This window comes from Manis pentadactyla, chromosome 2 (assembly GCF_030020395.1).
Source record: "Manis pentadactyla isolate mManPen7 chromosome 2, mManPen7.hap1, whole genome shotgun sequence".
NCBI lineage: Eukaryota > Metazoa > Chordata > Mammalia > Pholidota > Manidae > Manis > Manis pentadactyla.
The window spans coordinates 224,630,319-224,654,732 of record NC_080020.1 but is presented as its reverse complement, the minus strand read 5'-3'; the positions used below and the strand labels follow the sequence as shown (position 1 = coordinate 224,654,732).

At 37.6% G+C, this 24,414-nt stretch overlaps 1 protein-coding gene across 3 annotated transcripts in view; it reads right to left on the bottom strand.

Moving 5' to 3' along the window:
- Nucleotides 1-22,407, bottom strand: part of NBAS (NBAS subunit of NRZ tethering complex) — a 345,656-nt gene extending 323,249 nt beyond the window's left edge. For 2 of the 3 annotated variants that reach the window (XM_057497442.1, XM_036881629.2), the window contains exons 1-7: nucleotides 22,210-22,405; nucleotides 19,909-19,963; nucleotides 18,383-18,419; nucleotides 15,861-15,938; nucleotides 15,506-15,553; nucleotides 12,392-12,435; nucleotides 239-372 (exon numbers count right to left, since the gene is read on the bottom strand). In XM_057497442.1, coding sequence (XP_057353425.1) covers nucleotides 239-372; nucleotides 12,392-12,435; nucleotides 15,506-15,553; nucleotides 15,861-15,938; nucleotides 18,383-18,419; nucleotides 19,909-19,963; nucleotides 22,210-22,326 — 513 coding nt within the window. In that variant the 5' untranslated portion in view covers nucleotides 22,327-22,405. Of the gene's footprint in view, nucleotides 1-238; nucleotides 373-12,391; nucleotides 12,436-15,505; nucleotides 15,554-15,860; nucleotides 15,939-18,382; nucleotides 18,420-19,908; nucleotides 19,964-22,209 lie in introns of all 3 variants that reach the window. The other variant, XM_057497443.1, reaches the window with a different exon arrangement.
- Nucleotides 22,408-24,414: the final 2,007 nt, after the last annotated feature.

Sequence of the window (24,414 nt, the reverse complement as noted above, 5' to 3'; positions counted from 1 at the left end):
CTATTTAGTATTTACTTACTACCGTATTTTAACAATGGTGGATTCCATCTGGATACCGCATTACAGAATACAATAAATATTTCATGTGTCATTATCTAACTAGGTTGTGAGCACCATAAGTTCTCAACTTATTCAGATTTATATTTAGATTGCCCCTTTCTTCACAGCCGTTCCCTCGAGTACCCATATATGAAAGGCATTCAAAGAACACTGTTGTCAGTTTAAGGTATGTACCTACCATGGTGATGACAAAGAGCTCACTTCCCATGAGATCAAACACCCTCACGGTTCCCGTGCTTCCCGCATAGGCCAGCAGGGTACAGTCATAACTCCATGCCACACGTCTCCACTGGGGCTTAGGGTCTCTTGGAACTAGAATAAAAAGCGCAGAAGTTATTTAAAAGATGTATTATAAAGATAGTTAACACTTACCTTTACTGCAACTAAACTAGGTTGTCAACTCTACTACATCATCTCTAAGGCTCTCCAATGCTTCAGTTCAATAGAAAAGAATAATTCTCAAAAACCCACTTCAAGTAAGAGTGGGAAATCCAAACAAGCTCTGAGCCACTTACTTGAAAAGCAAAGCCTACTGGCCAGTGGTCTGCTGAATGCTGAGCATGCCCTAGTCTGCGAAAGGCTCGGCAATAAAGTACCTCAAAATACTTATGATATTGAGAGATCAAAAGCAAAGAGAATGGGCAGAAAATAATTCCAATGCAATGAGTCAGCTCCTCTAGAAGCAAAAAAATGAAAATTTCAACTGAGATCTTTTAAATATATCAAAAATAGATGCCAAGGACATACGTATAAAATATAAAGCAGGTGAATCAAGAACTGTTCTTAGTCAACCACACAATTAAAAGATTTTGATAATCAATGCCTTAATAATCCAACACCTGTACTTCTGGATTTTTCAGCACAACAACAGAAAGGAAGGCTCTCCAGGGCAAAAGAAAGAGGGGCTGTGAAACTCTAACCTGTGTTGGATTTTGTTTGCCTCAGTTTCCCCTTATTAGGATCCCAGAACTGAAGAGACAGACAGGAACCAGTACCTTCCCTTTATAAACAAGAATTCCAAATGATTAGGGGACTCACTTGACCATGAGTCAAGAGCAGAACAAAGCCCAGAACCTAAGCATCCGCTTTCCCACATAGTGCACATTCACCACAACACGCTGCCTCTCAGTCACAGCTTGGCCTCAGCCTCAGGACTGCTTTGGAAATGATTCCGAGATGACCTCCTTCTCTATTCCTCTACTAATATCCCAGTTCAGGCTTCATCAGCTCTTTCTTAAAACAGCCTCCTAACTGGTCTTCCCACCATTTCAGTCTCTTCCCCTCTATGAGTTCAGCAACTCCAAAACTTCCTGAATCCTAAAGATGAACCAAACATGTTCTGCTGCTGCTTTAAAATTCGTAATACTTTCCAACGGAAGTACTTGCATTGGAAGTAGAGAACTCTCTACATACAATGAAAGGCCCTTCCAAGTGGTCCTATCACAGCTTTCCAGTTTCACCTCCGGCCATTTCCTCCATCATACATCTAACAACCCACCAAAAATGAAACCACGTGGCAAATAAGCAAGCCATGCACACTCAAGTCTGTGTGTCTTTCATACACACTGCTGCCTCTACTAGAATGTCTGTTTCCAATATTACCCAAAGGGTTCTTGTCTGTAACAACCTGTGGTAACAAGTTATCTTGTTACTTCCTCCTTCCATGACACTCTTCACAACTGCTCTCCTCTCTGTGCCTCTAAACATGCTGTATAAAAGTCTTCCGCAGCACTTATCACATCCCATTATGTTGTTCACATAACTATTTTCCCAGAAGTCTCTGAGTTCCTTGAAATCAGGGACAATGTCTTATTCAACAATGCCATCGAAGAACCTGGAACAGAAAGTGATTAATGTCTCACTAATAAGTGAAGCCTAAGTCTCTCAGAAAAATCCATATTAATGGCAAGGTAATAGAAAGGGTTTACCATCCCTCAAAGACTACCAAACAACTAAACTTGAAACATATAACTGAAGGCTTCTCTCCACTTAACAAAAGTACTATAGAATTCGGACTTCCCTTTTATCTCTGTAATATATGTAATAGACTTTTCTCATACACAGAACATGTATCAGATGTCAATGAGTTTCTTCATTTTGACTATTAATCAACAGGTAAATAGCATGCAAAAAAATCCAAGAGAGGCCCCTTGAACACAAGAGAGTCTAGTGGACTTTCCTAAAGCCTCATGAGATTGCATACACTCTAGAAATTTTTAAAAATGAGAATAAAATGAAGAAAGTTCTGTCCTCAGAAAGCTTAATAAAAAAACAAACTTCTAAGCAAACAGGTACAGAATAATACAAGAATACAAGACACGCATATACGAAGATGGTACATAAACACCAGCAAGAATTTAATGCTCTGAAAAACGTTCATGTGCTAGGGAAACACACTAATATGTTTCTATTATTTATGTTTTACCTATGGAAACAGGTTTTTCCTCTTATTTGATAAGAAAAATGGATTTATATACTACTGCATTCTGTATCTGTCTGACTCAAGTTCCACTGAAGGGGATTTGTTTTTACTATTACTTCTAGTTATAACCAGTAGTTCCAGAAAACTCATCATGTGTTTTGACCCAGATAAAGATAGGTTTTCATTACAAGATTAGTTTTATATTGTTATGTGAAATCTTAAGACCTAATCACCAGATTTTTCCAGCTGCCAGTGTGGTTTTCGAGAGGAATGACAGTACAGATTTTTACAAAGCAAATGTCAGTACAGCTGTCTGAAAAGTATTCATAAAGGCTGATGGTAAAGTTAAGCAGCAGTTTGACAACCGCCGCGCTCAGCGTCAAACTGTTCATACCCGCTCACACCTCACACCCGCCAGGGCCCCTGCACCTGCCAGCTGCCAAGCTCTTTCCCGCTGCAGAGCTTCCTCGGTGCTGTTTCCTCTGCCTGGAACACTGCTTCTGATCCCTCCCTGCCTCCTTTTCACATTTCAGGTCTCCTTGGGATGCATTCTCTGACTACCCCGAGTAGCCTCGAGACCCAACTATTCTCTGTCATTCCAATGATTCCATTTCCTTCATAAGTCTGATCCCAAATAATTATTATACATTTGTCTCTTATCCCAAGTGATATTACATATTTGTCTACTTTTTGTCTGATTATTAAACTATAAATTACAAAATGTCAGGCACTGTGTTCATTTTGTTCATAACTTTATCAGTGCTTCGTACTCTGGTGGTACGTACATTCACAGGCACCCAAGTGCTAACAGAGTACACTTTAATCCAATGCTCATTTACCCAAATAAGAAATGGAATGAGAAGAGATTTAAAAGTAAGGAACTGGGTTCTAGTCTCAGTGCTGCCATAAGATGATTGACTGGGTGTGACCCTGGAGAGATCACTAAGGTGAAGTTGCCTCATTTGCAAAATGAAGAGTTGAATGTTGAATAAACAATCTCTCACATACATTCCTTGACTTCCAATCAATAACTAGTGAGCAAGAACTAGTGGGGCTACAAAGACATGCAAAGAAGCTAAATACTTAAATGCCTGAAATGAGAGTGTCTGCAGAAAACTTGAAAAAATTTTACAATCCCAAATAAGAGTCTAACCATGTTAAGAAACCCTGCAAGTTCCTTAAAAGAAAAATGACAAATGCAGTTACCAAAAGAAAAAGAAGCTCCATGAGAAAAAACGACACATAACAAATAGAAGAGACAAATCAATTGGGTAAAAATATTTGCAACATGTGTGACAAAGGGTTAATATTTATACTGTGTAGAAATACAACAAACCATAGAAAAAGTCAAGTAATCTGAGAGTAATATAGCCAAAAGGATACAATTTAACAATTAACACAAATATAGCCACTTAACATGTGCTCTACCTGATAACCAAAGTATGCACAGTGAAAATGAAATGCTTTTCCCCCTTCATCTGTGAACCTGATGAGTATTTAAAAAATAAGTAACATGTGGTGCTAACAATGCAGAAAATAATAAATGGCTTCAATCATACCTTTTTTGTGGTTGTGTAAATAGGTATAATTTTCTGGAAGGAATATGGCAGCAGCTATCATATTTTGAATACTACACCCATAGACAAACAGATGTCCTTTCCAGCACTGCTAGAGCGAGTAGGAGACAAGGATGGGTAAGACAAAGAGGATGAAAACACGCCACCATAAACAACCTAAATTTCTATCAAAAAGGGAATAGATAAATAAAATGTGGTTCACATGCTTACAACAGAACACTATGGCTGCACTTAAAAGACTGAAATATGTCTATACACAAAGCCTGGGCAAGATATCCTCAGGACAGTTAGTGGCAGGGCAAGCTGGAGAACTGTATAGGATGACCTCACTTTGTTTAAGAAAAAAAAGGTCAATGAATGTACATAGAGTTCATCTAAGTTTATAAGGTTTTATATTGAATCATTAACATAAGTTCTTATAAAGAATGCAAATTAAGATAATCTTTTTAAGTTATCTAATTCTATATTCCTTGAATTTTAAAAAGTATGTGCTTCGTTTATAATTAAAGAAAAAAAACTGTAAACTAGTTTCAAACTAGGTCTCTCACCACACGAGAAAAGTATGTTAAAGAACAGTTTTCAGACATGATACTACAGGCAGCCCGGTCTGTGGTCACCGGGAGAGGGGCACAGTAAGGTGAGCCCCAGGACTGCCCTTGCTTTCTGCCAGTCAGTACTTTCTGGACCCGGGTGCAGGAAGATGGACCTCAAATGGGACATGAAGTGTCACTGAAACGAGGAGATAAAAGAGTGCAGTTACCAAGCTGACTAGGACTTGCCAGGGGGCATTCCGGAGGGAAGCAAGTGAGGCAGAAAAGGGGCTTTTAAAGTCTGCAGAGAGGAACTCCGAGTCTCTCACCAAACACAAAGCTGCACACACATACAAATACACACACACACACAATATTCGACAAGGCCAAGGAGAAGCATCACCAGGAAAAACCACCAGAGCCTGCAGAGGATTTGGAGATGTTTGAATTTCCCCAGTCACAGTGGAGAGACTTCCGTGAACACTCTGAACACTCGTAAGAGATTCCAGAAAGGCCTCTCCTTAAAGCAGGCCTAATCCAAACAGAGGTAAAAGCTATTCAAAAACATACCTTAGAGCACTTAAAATTAGCCCTAAAAAATTAAGCTGACCCACAAATTAATTACTTCCCAGAATAAAACTGAATACTCTATTAGAGAAGACAAGTATCAGACACTCAATGAAGCACCCATGCAAGATGCTGAACATATGATCTAAAGTTACATACATGAAGCAGGAAAATATAACCCATAAGCATGAAAAAACTGTGCCAAAAGAAATATTCCCCCAAAAAAAATACAGATTGAGGAATAAGTAAACAAGGACTTCAAGGCAGCTATTATTTGAGGGATTCGAAGGAAAACATATTTGGGGATTCCAAGAAAAACATAAACATAGAGAATAAATAAATAGGGAATCAATAGAATCTGATGGAAACTATAAAATATCAAACAATTTTAGAAATAAAAAATATATGAAAAGAAAAATTCATTGCATGGACTTAAAAGCAAATTAAATGCTGAAGGGTGGAAAAAAATCTAAGCTTCTGCCTTAAAGACTTATTAGCAAAACAAAGTATCCAAACTAAAGAATGGAGAAAAATTGAGAAATAGGACATCAGTGACCAGTAGAACAACCACCATTAATCTATCACACATATACTTAGAATGCCAGAAGGGAGAAAAAGGAGACTCCATTACAAAAATTTTAATTTAAAATAATGTCCGTCAATTTTGCAGATTTGATGAAGTCTACAAATCTACTGATCTAAGGAGGCTCAATGAAACTAAAGCAAGATAAACTGGAAAAAAAAAAGGCACGTGATGAAATTTCTGAAAATCAATGACAAAGAGAAAAATCTTAAAAGCAGCCAGAAAAATAAGGACACATTACATACAGGGAAACAACAGCAGCAATGACTGATTTCTCATCAAAAACAAAACAGTGCAATGACATCTTTAAAGAGCTGAAAGAAAAACAAAGGTCAACCTTTATCAATTCTATGCCCAGAGGAAATGTTTCACAAAAACTTAGGCAAAAATCAAAGATGGTTTCAAGGCAAACACTGAGAGAATTTGTTATCGACAGACTTACGTTACAAGGAATATTAAATAAGTTCAACAAGTTGAAGAACAGAATGGAAACAATCAAATGGAAACTCAGTTTTACAGAAAGAAATAGTGATAAAAATGGAAAATAGAGTTAACATAAAAGATTTGTCCTTGTTTTCTAGTTTCTTAAAAAGTACTTGAAAAAAATAATTTATTCTATATGTTAGACCTCCATAATATATTGTAAGGGTTGTAAAGAAACTGACAGAAGTACAAAGGAGTAGGAAGGAATGGGTCTATACTATATAACAATTTTTTAATGGACACTGCAAACCCTAGAGCAAATGCTAAAAGAGGAGTAAGAAGACAGAGGATGAATAGAAAAACAAATACCAAGAAGGTAAAATTAAACTTAACAGATTCAATAATTGCATTAAATGTAAATATTATAAACACTCCAATTAAATGACAGAAACTGTGACTGGAAAGAAGCACCATTCAAGTATATGTTTCCTGTAAAAGGTGTACATTAAATACAGATGCATGGATTAAATATAAAAAGAGAGAAAAATGTCATGCAAATGCTAATCATGAAAAACCTAGACTATGTTAACATTAGACAAAACAGACTGTGGGATATCAGTATTGGACATTTCATCACAGTAAAGGAGTCATTTCATCAAGATGACAAAATATATGCAGGCACCTAAAAACTAGAACACCTAAATACAATAAAGGCAAAATAAATATGTAATTGTAATTGTAAATACCAATCCTCCTCTCTAATTGACATAATTAGAGAGAAAAACTGGTTAAGGATATAAAAATTTGAGCAATGCTAATACCCAACTCAATGTAATTAACATTTATAAACCCTATACCAAATAACTGTACCATATGCAAGATTAACTTTTTTTAAAAGAAGACAGACCGTATTCTGGACCATAAATCAAGCCTCAATAAATTTAAAAGGTTAAAATCATGTTGTGTATGTTCTCTTACCATAACAGAATTAAATATCAATGACAAAAAGACACTCATTAGAACAGGCATAAATGATTACAGAAGAAACAAGAAAAGTCAATCATCTGGACTTCTACCTTCCATTCAGGAAAAAAAGAACAAAATTAAATCTGACTAGGTAGAAGGAAGGAAATAAAGTAAAAAGCTAAAATTTTTTAAAAAGGCAAAAGCAATAGAAAGAGAAATCAAAACCTAAAAATTTTTATTGAAGTAGGTAAATTGATAAAACTCTGGCCTAACTGACAAACACAAAAAAGAACATAAATTATCAATATGAAGAAAGAAAGAGGGGATGTCAGTACATATCCAACAGATATTAAAAATAAAGGACTTCTAAACAACTTTACACCAATATATTCTACAATTAAGAGAAAAATGCCATGAAAAACAAACTAGATAAGAGCAAATTGAAATTTTAAAAAACATTACATCTATTTTAATATTTTAATTAGAAATTACAAAAACTACAAGTTTCACTGAATTCCACCAAATATTTAAGGAAAAAAATCCCAATTCTACAGAAACTTCAGCAAAAAACAAAAAGGAATACTTACAAACTCATAATTTGAGATCAGTACTACTCCTATACCAAACCAGAGAGACGTTACGAAAAAGATAAAGCTATAAACCAATATCCCCACAAATATACATGCAATAACCTGCTACCTACGTTAAACACAATTATCTGCACAAAAGCCTAGTGATGGTTCTACCTTGCTTGTGGAATCAAGTGTAATGAGTTCCTCACTGTTCAGATATCCGATTTATAGACACTTTCTGGATAATCTGGGTCATTGGGAGACCTATGTTTTAACAGCTAGGATATAAACCAGTAAAAAAGGTCAAAAAACTTTCGGGAAGTTCCCCTTAAACTTCAACCTAAAAGACTTAACAACCCATCTATAAATGAGGAAAGAAAAAACATTTTACTTCCAGAGAACATACCTATCATAACAGGTACTTAGCAGAAACATGTTTGAAAGAACAGATTATAAAATGTTAATAGTACTTATCTCTGGATGGTGTACTTATTTTTATTTTCTAATTTCCTCCCATTCTTAGTTTCTAAAGTTTTTACTAAGAATGTGTATTTATTTTCAAACAAGAAAAAAAAATTTTTCTCTAAAACTACAAAAGAGGGGAATAGTCATATAATCCAAGGCTCCTGCATCACAGTTCTAGAACGAAGTTTAATTTCACAGTCTGGGTGCTTCAAATAGTCCAGGCATCTCAACCTTTTTCACATCAAGACAAGGAAATCATGTTTGGCACCTGAGGGTAAATGGGTGAGGTTGCTGAAACGGAGAGGCAACCAGTCCGAGCCTGAGCTATGACAGGGTTCACCAGGCCACTGGAGCGCTGACGGGCTCAGTACACCTACAATAGGCAAGCTATTTTGCTTAGCAACAGGAAGTTCTGGCTTACGGTACCTCAAAATCAGAATGAGAAAATTGCTTAATTAACATAGTATAACTCTAAAAAAGTCTAATTCCACATGCCATTTTTAGTTTACTATCCAAGATAGAAAGAAAAGACCGAATTACAATAGTAACATACGGCCTAGCAAACAGAGCCAAAACAAGTTGCAGTCCAGACTTAAAATATTCTCAAATGGCATATACTTTATAAAACAGTAATTGAAAAATATCAAAGTGGAACCAAATAGTTCATATTTTATTTTGCAGACTCTCTAATATGTAGTTTTAAAAATGCATTAACAATCTGGCTCTTTTTCTCCAGGCATACACAGGAAATATAATTTGGCATATGAGAGTTATTCCCATAAAGATGAGTCAGATAATAAGCAAATGATCATTACCTCACATAATATGAAATGGAAAGAAATCATTAATGCAGCATTAAGGTCATAAATTCACACATTTAGAAGCCAACAAAATAAAATACTAGTTCTCAAGGCATTATCTCATTATGCTGCCACATTAAATGTACATGCTAAAAACTAACAAATACTGCAATTTGTGTGAAATACAGAAGGGCTAAGCTTCCCATTTTCAAGTTAACTGGTGGATTTCTCAGTTTACTTACTGGCTAAGAGGTGTCTGATGTCAGGGTTCAAAAGGACCCTGTATGTCTGAATCACTCCAACATTGTGAGCATGCTTCTCAGAAGCCCACTACAGGCTCCCCGAGCCCTCACCCAACTGAAGGGCAGGGGCAGCACTGGGCAAAAGGCAGCTGGATTTCCCCAAATTATTCTAGTTACTTCTTGACCCTAAGCCAGCAAAGGTTTGATCTACTCTAATAAGTGCTGGTGAGGAAATTATTATAGGATGGAAATCTATAGGAAATTAATTCAGAAAATACTAGAACCCCAAACTTTAGAAACAAACACCACTCTCCTTCTATTATTCTGAAGATGACGCTAAGCAAACTGGGCTTCTTACCTGCCCCTTTTGTTCCCTCCATGGTATGTAAATACACAGTTGTGTACATTAGGAACAAAAACCATGGATATCATGACAATGTCCATGAACTTATTTATAAATTCTTATGTAATATAAAATAGTATTTGGGGAATATTGATAATAATGCCATATAAAATAGTTAATAATAATGTAGTTATCTTTGTATAGTGACATACATTTTACTGAGCATTTTGTAATGTATGTAATTGTCAAATCACCAGGTTGAACCCCTGAAATGAATAGTTCATCACCTTCACTTCAATTTAAAAAAAACTTGAGTAAGACAAGAGCCCTGCCTTCAAAGAATTTATAGTCTAATTGCAACAGATGAGCGGATCAACAATTCTAAGAAAGTGGACTAGGATAAGTGTGGTGCTAAAAAGACAAGTCCAGGGAAGTATTTGTTAAGATATACAAATGATGGGGAAGAGGGCAGGGAAGGAAAGTTTCCCGAAAGAGCTCCTGCTGGAAAGAAAATCTGGAGGACCAGTTAATTGAAGGTGGGAGCTTCCAGGCAAAAGGAACTATCTGTACCAAGACAAGAAAAGCCTGACAGGTCTGGAAAACTGCAAGCTGCTTTGTGCCTGAACTCAGGACACGTGGCAGGGGGCTCTCACAGGGCAGACAGGCAGCCTGGGAAACGTCCCGGTGGCCGAACTATAAAAGGTGAACTGTATTCTAGAGTCAATGGTGAAAATAAAGCTTTTTAGGCAGAAAAACAGTACTAGGACCAACAGTGGCAATAATAACTTAATGTCTCCTGATCATAATGTCTAACACATACTAAGTCGTCGAATTACCACGTTGAACCCCTGAAACAAATATTGTTTATCAAGGAACATACAGCTTTATGTATATTCGCTAATATAATTTTTCTACAACTCAATCTATAAAATTATGCCCATATTACAGATATCTGAGGCTCAAAGAGGTTAAGTAACTTGTCCAAGGTTACATCTAGGAAGCAGTGGAGCCAGATTTCAAGGGTCAACCTGATAGAATTCTCATTTAAGAATGAGGTATTTGACAAGCGGTGCCAAGCGTAGATTACGAAAGGCATACAGAAGAAAACCTTGTCAGGAGACTATTGTAAGAAACCAAGTAAAATGTGCTAAGAACCTGAACTAGGGCTGGAATGGTTCAAGTGCAGAAGTGGAGACAAGAGCCATTTTAACAGATTCCCAAGACTTGGGAAGTTAAAGGTGATGCTTCTCCACTGGATCACTCACTACAACTGCAATGAACTCTCTCTTTTCGCCGGAGGACTATAAACCCTTAGATCTAGGTAGCCAATATCCTATTCCTCATGGTATACTTAGTACCTAGGATAGCGCCTGGCCCATAGTGGCAGCTCAATAAATATTTGCCAAAGAAAGAAAAGAGAAGGAAGAAAAAGAGAAAATGTCTAAATTTCTGGCTTCATCCACTGGTTATGCAGGGAACAGAGAAGAACAACAAATTATAAGAAGGGGAGACAAGTTTACATAGCTATGTAGGAAGTTTTACATTTGCTTTTAAGTTACAGTATATATAATATGTGTAAAGATAACTCTATAAGAACCCTATTACCACCTTATTCACTAGTATATGCAAAACTGTATAAGAATAATGATTCTGAGGTACTAACAGAATATCACATTCATATGGGAACTCAAAACATTTTTAAAACATTGGACCTTTAATCATTTGAACACATCTGAACAGCTGAGAAGGAGAATAACAAGAAGGTAACAGGCCCCAGACCACTAATGGTACATTTGCCAAGGAGTTTAGACCAGCACTTCCACGGGGAGCTGAGGGAATCCTCTGTATTGCCACCGTTTTGTAGATTTCACACCTATCGAAGCCCTTTTCTCCTTGCTCTCTTTCGCTGCCATTTATTTCACCCTAATGCTACTGTAAGATAAAAATAGGTACACCATGTTCTCCCAATCAAATGAGAGAATGCATGTAAAGCACTAAGTACAATGCCTGGAACACAGGAAGGACGTTACAAATGCTTGTCAATGACCATAATCATCATCGTGTTCCTACAACTACCACACTGTTCAACTACCACAAGCTCAGGCGGACAGAACTCCAAGTCTTAGAAATAAAACAGGAAACAGATGCATTTACCAAACAGCACCCTCCTCAGTCTCCTCCTATAAGGCTCCCCCGCCTTTCTGCTCAGGCAGATCAAAACACTCCCGTCCTAACCGCTCCTCCCTCTTGACAGTGTTGAGAAAAAATGACTTTGGCAAAGCAACCTTATCTCACACCCTGGGTTAAACTGTTCTCTGTATTTTTCCTTTATCAGATTTGTCAAAGTTTGTAGTTATATATTTGAGTTTGTAATTATACATGCCTCCTGAGGTAAGGGACTGTGCCTCTGTGCACACACTCATACCCCTAGAACCCAGCAAAATGGTTCATATACAGAAATGACACTCATTAAATTTTTGGTGAATATATCAAACAATGGCCAAATACCAGACCTTTTTTTAACCCGTGTGTATCTAACCAACTCTTGACTTATACCTATTTTTTCTGCACTGAATTCAAAATAAAGATTATAGACACTTACAAATAATTTACCCTGAAACTAGCTTAGACTTTAAAAACAGTTTCAATTTCAAATCTCTCCAAAATGTACATCTTAAAGCAAAATATTTAAGATAGTAAGAAAAATCAGCTAAGATGTTTTAAAATGATTTTAATAAAGCCATAATAATTCTTAATATTTAATATCTATTCTGACTTAAGAATATTGTGAGCTGTTGCAGATTTCAAGCTTCATTTTTTAAAGATTTTGGAAAGTCTTACCTTGACATTTCCCAATAATAGAAGTAAAATCATCTTTTGCAGACCTGCAAAATGTGTGTAAAATTAGGACAATACTTTTACCATAATACCACTACTGTGTAGTACTAAAAACACAGCAAACACTATTGACTAAACTTCTCTATGCAAAACTAAATAATTCCTTCTCTTACAGACAAGGTTTTATGCTTCAAATAGGGACCTTTCATTGGTGACAAGCAGTATTTTCCTCCAGTTTTATTTCATAAAAAATGGAGCCACACCAAGAATATAGTGATACAAGCCTAAGTCAGTTTAAAAATGGTCATTTAAGACAACAGAGATGCCTGGACCCCATCCCCAAAGGCTGATTCAGTAAATCTGGGATGGGGCCCAGGCAACAGTATTTAAAGCTTCCCAGATTGGTCCTGGTAGAACCACCAGCCTATACATATTACAAAGTGTAATCACTCAAGTGAAAAGTCTTGTTTTAATAAACCAAATCATTTAATATGCAACCATACTTAGGTCAGTGAACTATTTAAGATCTGTGATCTAGAAATACATACCAAAGTAGTATAATTATATGTTCAAAAAAATGAAAATTGGTAAATCTTCTAGAAAATAACTTAGTAACAATTATCCAGAACTTTAATGTCCATAGTATTTGATCCAACAACTTCTATAAAGTTATCTCTGGTAAATAATTACAGATATACACAGATATCAGGAAATGAATGCAGCTAAATTTCATGAAAGAGAAAATACACCCAGTATTAGGAGATTTTTGGATTTTGCTATATGCATTTGGTATTATGCAATTAATATCCTGTGAACATCTTTGCATATCACATGTAGTAGTTTTCAACAGTTATCTGGAAAAAATGTAGTAAATAGAATATACACCATTATTCTACCAAATATACATAAATATGTTACACATACAGAGAAGTTTCAAAGAACACATACCAAAATGTTAGTAGTAGACAAATCTGGACAGAATTACAGGTAACCTGTACCTTTAAATACTTAACTGTATTTTTAAGTATTTGTAAAACTTGTTTTAAAAGTAATGGTTAGTCATTTTAAAGACTTTAACATTTTTAGGCATTTATTAAACTATTATGTTATATGATGACAAAAGCCAATTATAACAGAAATAAATTTCTTCAAGAAATTGGACTGCTCAGCCTCCAAGTGGAATAGAGCAGAAAAGAACATGATCTTTAAAGTAAAGATGACCTGATTTCAGCTCTACCTGTGTAACCTGGACAACATATTCAATGAGTTTCATTTTCCTTTCAATAAAACAGGCTGTGTAATAGCAACTTCACAGCTTAAGGACAGGGTTGAGATATTATATATAAATTACATGACCTAGACCTAAGAATGTCCACTGCTTTCATCCTTAATATAATCACAAATAATAATTACTTTTTTCTAAGAAGGGGAGGGAGACATAAATTTGATTTTGTCAAAACTTCACAGAATGTATTCACTTAAGATAATTAAGCAAAGTTGGGGAAGGGTGTCTTTCTTATAAGAATCCCTTATTTTAATGCTTTTTGTTGTGTTCTATGATGGTTTCTAATTAGTACCCCATATTTGTAATAAGAAATCATTACTTCACTACTTAGAAAAAGAGGAAACACACATTAGCCACTTACAATCCATAACTGCTCCCAAGTTACACATTAAAGTAGCAATTCACAAGTCATTTTTTATCCATGCAAGCCCACACACAAACAGGTAAGCACGCCATACTGGAGCATGTGATTAGCTCATTTGCCACCTACTACCAAAAGCAAGTTGGGGAACAGCAGCCCTAGTACTATTTCGTAAAAGGCAGAGCTGTCTTAAAACTAAAGGGTATTTCAGCTTTTCATTTATTTTCCTCAAAACTCATTTCCTATTTATAACTGCTTCTCAATATCAACTAATGATACTAGATTTTTCGTATGCTAATCCAAGCAGCAAATATTTACTGAATACTAGGTGCCTACACTGTTACTACTGGAGCTAACCTTGCATTGCATGTGTAGGGAAGACACATATGGAATAAGGAGAAAAAATGTCTTAAAAATCAGGCACAGCCACTATCCATAGGGTTTCCTTTGGGGACCCACCTTGCCCTTTTTCTTTGCTGACCATTCCACATCTTTGCTCAGACACTTCTTTTCAGATGACTGCAAGCATGTGTCTTATGTTCATTTAACAAAACCAACTAAGTGCCAACTCAGCAAGTCAGTGGGCCATGCCTTGTAATGCCATCCCAGCATCCTATTCCACTTACAAATACCCTACTTACTCAAACATAAACTAAGCACCTATTATGTTCAAGGAAATATGAAGTGCTTGGAAAAGAGGATAGCCCCTGCCTCCAAAGAACACACAGCATAATTGGAGCTGCAGACTACAGATCTTATTCACACTGTTTTAGGTAAATGGTACTTCCTGGAGTTGTGCAAAGTAATGGCTCTACTATACTGCAGGAAGTCCACGTGTAAACATATCAGCAAATACTGCTCAACCACATGATCAAAGTCTGATATTGCTAACTTCCAAAAAGATAAACTAGCTTTCCTGTCTTAGTGACTAGTGTTGCTATTTCTTTTCCAACTGACATACTACTTAAAAATAAAGTATAAAGAAAGCCCAGCTTAGAGCAGTCTTACAGATGTATAGTATGTAATACCACTGAATGTTTCAAAAGGACAGAGTATCAGTGGTCTCATGTAACATAACACCTTGGTCTTTTCAGACCCATATTCCATATACAGCTTTATGCCAACAGAGCAAAGCAGGCACTACTTTTTATTCCTTCCTGAGCATTTGTTTAGCTGACTTGGCAGTAACTAGTCAAAGAAGATTGATTTCCCAGAGTTCCAGAAGATATACTTTCTCTACTGAGACAGTGAAATCTCCCAGGAGATAGCAGGATGACATGGGGTTACAGTGCGCCACTGTGAGAAGGTGTCCTTCATCCTTCAGTTGGCATGAATCAGTGTCTGACACCTCACAAAACAGAGTTCACAGTAAAATCCCTTTAAATATGCCCCTTTAAAAGTCTTAGTTCCCGTAAATCATGTAAAATTTTTCTCAAGGGAAATTTTAATTATGAATAATATTAACAATTACCTGATCTCCACACACTGATCTTGAACAGCAGCCAAAAGTTTTCCATTGCTTTCATGGCGAGAAAGAAAAAAAAATTTGATATGAGTATTTATAGTAGTCTCCAAAATAGATTAAATTAAGTTAAAATCATTAGAAAATTTTTTTGGTTACCAAACTTTGACCTTACAATTAGATAAGTATACAGGTACAAAGCATACAAAATGATTCAACACCTTTAAACAATACTAATCATAAATGACAATGGAATTTACATACAATAAAAATCAAGACTGCAAACCTTAAAGAGACCCCAAAATTAATATAAAATACATTTATTAATCCAGGTAGAGATTATCTGAATTTTATACATCCCTACCTTGCCAGTACCAAATGCCAGTTTATCTCCTTATTAACCAAGCGAACGAGTCCATCAGGGAGCAAAAACGGTGCAGGGCTGAAATCACAACACATTAGCTAATCATAACATGATTAAAATCTAATCATAAAAACCACATATAAGTAGGGTAAACATTATAAATTGCACATAGATCTATGGCAAGAAATAGGGAATTTTTTCCATTAGAATATAAAATTGGAATGTTGGCAAACAAAACCAAAAGTTACCTATTGGGGAGATCTGAAATTTGACCACATTCATTTCTCTATCTCTAGAAAAACATGGTGGTGTGTTCAAAAGTATACATTTTATGTCCTTTCTAAAGATATCAAGGGAGCAGTAACATAGCAGAGTGTACTTACAAAAAACCCTTCCTGCTATACACACCTAGAAATCCTCACTCGACTCTAAAAAATTCTAATGTACAGCTAAACCCACAAGGAAGAAAAACCTTGAAGCCCTAATTGAAAGTTAGTTGGGTACAAGGAGGGGGACAAGAACTCAAAACAGGAGGTAACAGCTGGGAGAGAAAATGAGCTGTGGGCCACAGAAGGAACAGGATTTGGAAGTGAGGCTCCTGTGACAGCCAGGACCCTCCACCCATAAAAGGAGAACTAGACAAACTCATGATGGGCCCAGGGACTTGCAGGAACCTTACCTCTGTCTAGAATTCTGATCTGTGGGGGATGGGAATGAAATCTATGAAAAAATTAAAACCCAAAGCCACGACTATATGCAAGATTGAACAGCAATTTCACTTTGCTCACGTGGCTCAAGAATCCCCAAGCCTAAGCTCACAATGACATCACTCACAAAAGATAGGAAGTAATAATTCACCACAAGTGAGTCACCAGATACAAGTTAGAGGAGTGACACATGAAGAACACAAGCAAAGATGGGGAAGAATAAATAAAACAATTCAATGTAAAAAAATCATTATGGAAATTAAAAAGCAAAACAAGTTAAAATATTAGCAATACACTGCAGGATATGTTCACTTTTTAAATATTATTTAATACCATGAGACAGTTACAGAAAAATTATAAAGATATGAAACATGAATGTGAATAACTGCATGAGGAGGACCATTTCCTCTGGAGGGGAAAGGAAAGGATACAGATGAGGAAGGGCAGCACCAGGCAGCATGGGGGGGCCTTAAGCTGTGACATTCTGAAGAAGGAGAGATGGCTAACCGAAGCCAATAATAGCAGCAACCGCTTTAATTCAGATGCAGATGATGTCATAACAGGTTTGTTATATTATTGTCTATAGTCCTTAGACTGTTTATAATATTTCACAATTAAAACAAAAACTTTAAAAGAAAAAGCCATTCAAAACAAAGACTGGTCCCATAACTTTTAGATTTAATAAAAAACTCAAGAGCAAAAATCGAACTACAATCTTTAGAAAGTTAACATATCATGGGGAAGACCTGATAATCACCTCATGGTGTATTTACAATCTGTACCCCGATCAACATGGCCAATGCAAGGTAAGGGACTTCTTAGGGACCTCCCGATGCCTGATCTTAAGGTACAAAGCCTGTAGCAGGAGCTCTTGTTCAGTCTTCCTTCTCAGTAAGTAACGAAAGTACGCACTGTCAAGCAGCAAACTAAACAGACGTATTTTCTGCCCAGCTTATCCTAGTGTTCAGAACTAGTAAGTTGCAGTGCATGAGCTCAGGAAAAACAGCCTACCTCTTGCACTCCCCTCTCCTACTTCCACCTCTTCAACCTCTCTCTCTCTCTCTCTCTCCCTCCTTCTCTCCCCGACCACCCTGCCATCTCTATCTGTATCACACACACACACACACATACACATTAAAAGCAGAAAAACACTGGAGTTAACACTAGACAAGAGCCAAAGGTCTCTTTTACAGAACTGTTATCTCTGGAGCTTTTAAGATTAGATGTCCTTAAGGACAAAGCAATCTGTGGTAAATAATTCTATAAAACAATTCCCAAACACATACCTAAAGGCCAAACTATACCCTTCATCAGAATAATCACTTTCCTGTTCCTTTTAAGGTTGAAAGTTACCACCATGCCTGAAAACATACTTAACACTCAAAAGAATTAAAAAGTACCCAAGAACTGTAACCTAAACCTTCTCTGATGGACAGCAACTGAATACTGACAAGAATTGACACAACAATGAGAAAACGTTTTTTTAAAAGATACTCAAGCAAGAGTTCCACCATGTGGGCATTCAAGATAAGGTTAAGCGTGCTCATCAGAGAAGGCAGAAGTTGTCACGAGGCATTCTTAATAAGGACCAAGGCGACAAACATTACCCTCAGTCTACTTAGCTAATAGTCGACTGAGATAATCCCGTCAGGGTATGCCAAATGCTTGAAATGTCTATTTTATAAACTGTGTTCACTGAATATCAACATACATATATCACAATCTGGGATTCAACCCTGAAAACTTGAATCATAAACAGGATCACATTGTTTGTATTTGATGTTCAGCTATTTCTCTGAAGAACTGACAACTCACCTGTACCAGATGTACTGATGTAAAAATAATAAACGATCTGTAATAAAAAGAAACAGCAGAGCCAAATATGAATCAGCTATTCTTTAGGAATAATTTTAAAATTAAGATTTATTCACAATGAATCTAAAATATACCGTAGACTGTGTCATTACAAAACACAACTCTTAAGAGACTATAATGTAATATATACTACAACTTTTACAACATGACACATGTATTTGTTTACATTAAATCCCAAGTAAGTGTTTTCAAAATTTTAAAGTATAACTTTTTGACTATTAGGATAAAGTGGTTTGAGATACTAAATTTCACTTAAGAGGATTTAATAAAACCATAGGGTATTAGTCACTGGTATACAAAAACCAAAGTGTTTGTATAAAAATTAGGATACCCTTTTAAATGTTATAGGAAAGATTTAAAAAATAGTAATACCTAAAATGGGGACGTCCAAAGGAAACGAAATTCTGTAACACTACTGACAAATAATGTTTTACTTGATTCTATTAAAAATGTGTATGAATGCCTAAGCATGTGTATGTAATTAGGTGTATCATCAATGAAAAAAGGTCTGAAGGACAACAGATTATCTCTGGGTGGTAAAATGAGGAAAATTCATTTATTCTAATTTGTGATTACCTATATTCCCTAAATTTTCTACAATGAATTTTATTATTTGCATACATTTTCTAAGTTTTTAAATTTCAAAAAGCATTTATGATAATAAAAATTGAAAATGGTAGTGCTTCTTATATCAGGAAATAAATTTTACATTTACCAGAAGATAAAATTGTAGTTAATTCCAAGCACTCAACTCCTTTGAAGCTCAACCTTCTCTTTACAAGTAGCTCAAATTCAATGGTATAGTAAGAATGGGCTTTGGAGCCAGAAAGACATGCATTCAAAATCCAAATGAATGACCTTGGACAAGTTTCATTATCTAAACAAAACTTCCGTAACAGCACCTATTTTGGTGCTCTAGTAAAGGATTATATCAATGAAGGAACATAAAGTCCTCTCAGCACCAGCTTAATACTGCTCAGTACTTTCTCAGATCCTGCAAACTCATATATAAAGTCTATCAGAAGTTAAATGAATGCCCCAAATTTGTAATTTGAGTAACTGTGACCAGGTGTATCTGAAACATCATGTAAACCACTTAAAACTGTCACTGCCTTTTCACCTTCAATGTCCAGAGTTTCTCAGACTCAAAGGGGGTCTGACTGTTTTCATTTCTTCTAGAACTTACCCATAATGGTTAAACTCAGGCCATGCTTAGCTCTAAGCTGCATTAAAAATGTGTGTGTTCATGTATATATTTACATACATAAGCATATGTACATACCATATATAGTACACATACACAGAAAATCAGACTCAGGTACAGTACTCATTTTTATGAGGCTCTATATTAGAAATCTAAAGAACATTTTAAAATCCCTGAACTTTCTAAAATAGCACAGTCATGAAATGGGAAAAATGTTCTGCTAACTATATTATATGTAGGAAAATAAATAAGCTGTACTTACCTCTAATTGCTTTTGTAATGATAAAGGATGCACCATGTTTTCGGTTACCTCTAGGCTACATTTGGGAGAAAAAAAAATTACATCTGAGAATTTTCTGGTATTCATAAAGTTGTACTTCTTTGTAATACAGAGTACTGGGTACAACTTACCAGTACTTAGAAAACTATTTATAGACAGAAACAAAACAAGTAGGAGCAAGACTGGGAACAGTGGGAATAAAAGTGAACGTGGCAGAGTTACAGGCAGTTGTAAGGATGAATTTTGCAGAGGAGGGCTAGGATTTGGGACTGGACACTGTTTCCAAAACAAAACACCAGTTCAAAGAGAAATCTAGGGCAAAGACCATACTAGCTGCCAGTTCAGCACAGTCTACTTGGGTGGGCTACAGAGACCTAAAACAAGTTTTGTTTCCAGGAAAAGTGGTCAAATAGTTTAACAAATACATGTGTCTAGGCAAATTTATTGAGTATTTGTTGTATAGCCACATAGAAAATGTTATGAACACACACTGATGTTTAATTGCTACATTAAATAGTTCCTTAAGTATAACTATAAACACCGTGTAAGCTAAACAATACTAGGAACACGTATGTGCTGTTAAGAAAGGTACAATGGTCATACAGTAAATGCAGACAGATATGGTTTAAGCACAGAAAGGTTCTTTCATTCAACAAACATGAATTGATCATCCAATTCATGTAAGACAAAATTTGGTCCTGAGAGGGATATGAAGATGAAACAGATGCAGCTGACCTCCAAGAGCTTGTAATTAACAGCTGAAATCAACAGAACAAAATCCAAAGCATCAAAAAAAGTGCTACAAGGTTTCATGATAATTTGATACTATGCTTGTTTTACTAAAGTATTGATATATAATCTTATGTTGATTTCAAATACACAACACAGTGGTTGAACAGTTACCCATATCATTAAATCATCTGGCCTCTTACGCAGTTACTTATCAATGTAGTAAGAAGTTACAGAATCATTGACTATATTCTGCATGCTGTTCTACCTTCCCCATGACCAACTTACATTGTTATTGCAAATTACTGTGCTGCTATGCTTATTTTTTAAGCAATTTATGTTAAGCATTCTGAAACATTTTGGTAATTAAACAGAGAGTTTCTAAGGAGTGGAAATGATCTTCATCCAAACAATTGCTGCACCAACAGATTCCTAGCTGTGTAACCTACAAAATATTCACATTGTTCAAGATAAACAGAAACTAAATACCTGAAAAGAATATACGCAGATATCTCCCAGCCTACAAAATACATTATTCAAGACAAGCAGAAACTGTAGTGGGACAGAGGTTTTAAAAAAAACCACAAACTTTATAGAAGAATGAGTAGTTTCTCCAGTAAACACTCAGAAAAAATGTCACAAAAAAATTCATATGGCTGAACTCCCTGATGGTTAATGAAAGTCCTTTCACGCTGCTGCATCCTCTGATTCTAAAACAATGACTGGCACATACTAGACAATCAATGAACCCCTACTGAATAAATATGTTCCTGGTTCCTACCCTTCCCCCTGTACTTGGCAAGTTTTCTCTAGGAACAACTTAAAACCCTAAGGTCCTGTTCAGGTTACCCACGCGGAGAAGCCCTTCTCTAGCAGGGAACCCACCCTGGGTCAGCAGCAACTCAACTCTTGACTTTCACTGCATTTTGCTCACACCGCTATTACAGCAAACATACTAGGTGGTGAAAAACGCTTCGTCCTCACTAGTCTCCCCTCTAGACTGCAACCACCACAGTGAACACCTCAGTACGCCCAGCACCCGCACAGTATCTGGAACACGGACACAATCTTACTAGATGTTTGTTTATTGAAATACAAAGTAGCTACTGCAATTCACCCCCAAGTGGGAGTAAAGGTGGGAAGCCGCGCTTCCTGGCAGCCCCACGTTGAGATGACTGCTGGGCCCTGGGAAGCGCTGCCAGGGCAGGTAAGATGAGCCCCGGCCACCCCTCGCCTTCCGGGGAGGGACCCTCGAGTCCAACGCTGTGCCTTCCCTCCAAGAACGGGCAGTGAAACTAAGAACCAGGGGAGGAAACTACGTGCGCCTGAGCCCGAGGTGCTGCCGCCGACAACCGAATTCGGAGCCCAGGAGGAATGTCAGGAGCCCCACTAAGGGCCCCAGACCCCGACCCGCCCGCGAGGCCGTTGCCACAGCGACCGCACGCGGCTCCCCCGCCCACCCGGCTCCACTCCCCTACGTGGCACCTGCTACGTGGCCCTGCGCGGACAGCGCCCGCGCCGAGCGGACCGCGAGTCTGGAGGGGCCTGGCTCACCTGCACTTCTGTCTCCGGGGGCCACTCGGTGTTGACCAACAAATCATAGAGAATCGTCTCCTCCTCGCCCTCCGCAGTGCCGGGAATCCCGGCCAGCGCGGACTCGGAGGCCGCCATGTTTGCCCCGGACCCGAGCCCCTACGGCAGCCCGCAAAGGACAAGCGTCCTCGACCCGGGCCGCCTTTGATTCGTGGGGAAAGGGGTGGAGTTAAGTAGGCGCGGAAAGGAAATGCTCGTTTAACCCTTGCAGGAGTAGGAAGCACAATGACTTACTGTCTGAGGTATGACTTTGCAGGTCCTGGTCCCGGTGCACTCCTTGTTTTGTTAAATCTATCTCCCTGAGATGCTGGCATTCGTTTGGGTATTCGTTTCCTAACACATAGAGGGTACAAACGGTGGTTTTTATCCAAAAAGTTATACAATAAAACAGATTAGGCAACGGAATACTGCTATAGAACAGGAAAGGTAAGGAAGGCCAGAGAGTCTGGAGCAGTTTCCTGGGGGAAGCGGGGCTTATCCTGGGTGTTTAACAACAGATAGGCTTTGAATCAAGTGCAGAAAGTTTGGGAAGAGCATCTCAAGTAGGGGGAAAATGGGGTGAGCAAAGACAGGCCAAAATATATAGTTGAAAGAGCAGGCAGCTGAATAGAACTGAAGTCAAAATAGGGTGTGGGGGCAATAAAGTTGACATAATAGGCTGAGGACCCACTTTGGAGGGAGCTAAATGCCAGCCTCACTTGTTCATTTGTTCATTCATGCATTCAACAAGTGCCTCTATGTAGAAAGCCCCATACTGTAAGCAAAGCCTGTTGTAACCTAAACGAATATACAGTGCACAAGGAATTAGCACCATGTCACATTCAAAAGAAACACAAATAGTGCAGATTTCTTGCAGGAATTGTATTACATAATACCAAGATGTATTAGACAGTGATGCAATTAAAAGCATCAGCTGGGAGGTCTATTGCTCCCATTTCTCTCAGTTAACCTTAAAGCAAGCCCTGCATCACCTGCCTGCTTCCCCTTACTCTCACCTCATCTCCTGCTCCTTGCCCTGCAACATACGCAATACCTTATGTCACACTGGCCTGCTGTTTCTGAACAAAACAGACATACATCCACTTCAAGGACTTTGCATGGATTGTTCCCTCTGTTCAGAAGCCTTTCTCCCAGATATTTATCAACCTCTCCCTCATCTCTAAGTTTTTGCTTGAATGTCACCTTCCCTCTGAAGCCTACCCTGACTTCTCATTTTCAAATTTGCAACCACTTTCCCTGAACTCCAGTTGCCCGTTATCTTCTTCATTTTTTCCCCAAAGTGCTATATTATCACTCAAAATGCTATATAATTTGTTTTATTATATTCGTATTATATGTCCCCATTCACTAAAATGTAGGCTTTGCCAGGTAAGTGTGCTCTACTATACACATATAGATGCTAAAACAGAAAAACTCAGCTTTTCACTTTATGTAGGGAAAAACCCAGGTCTCCCCTACTATAGGTTTTCTCCCCATGTGTCTCCTTTTACTACTCACACAAAGTGCATCCCTTCTGACACTTCTGGTCACCAAATATGTGGAGTTTTGTCCACACACCAACAAGCAACTCTCAGACACCAACTCCTTTCTGGCACTATCTACCTGGAGAGAGCATCGGATCCCGGAGATTAAGGGCTCAGTCCCACAAAACTGACCCACTTCTAACACACACACAAACACATGTTAAATGCCAGTCAGCTGTGCTCCTGACCAACAGGCTAAAGATCAGAGATTCCAAAGACAACCCCCCACCACCTCCTTGAGTTTAATTACTTTGCCAGAACTGCTCACAGAACTCAGAGAAACACTTATGTTTACCAGTTTACTAAAGGGTATGTTAAAGGATACAGATGAATAGCCAGATGAGGGATGCGTAGGGTGAGTAGGCCTAGGAGATGAAGAAATACACAGGCGCTCCTGACCCAAGAGAGTTGAGTGCATCACCCTCCTGGTGTGGATGTATTCACCAGCCTGGAAGCTCTCTGAAACCCTTACTATTGGGAATTTTATCAAGGCTTCCTCACGTAGGTATGATCAGTCATTAACTTCATTTCCAGCCCCTCTCCCCTCTCCGGCTTGGCCTCTCTGGTGACTGGCCGCCGTCCAGTGCTCTTATCCCTTAGGAATTCAAAAGGGCTTTAGAAGCCCTGTGTCAGGATGGGGTCA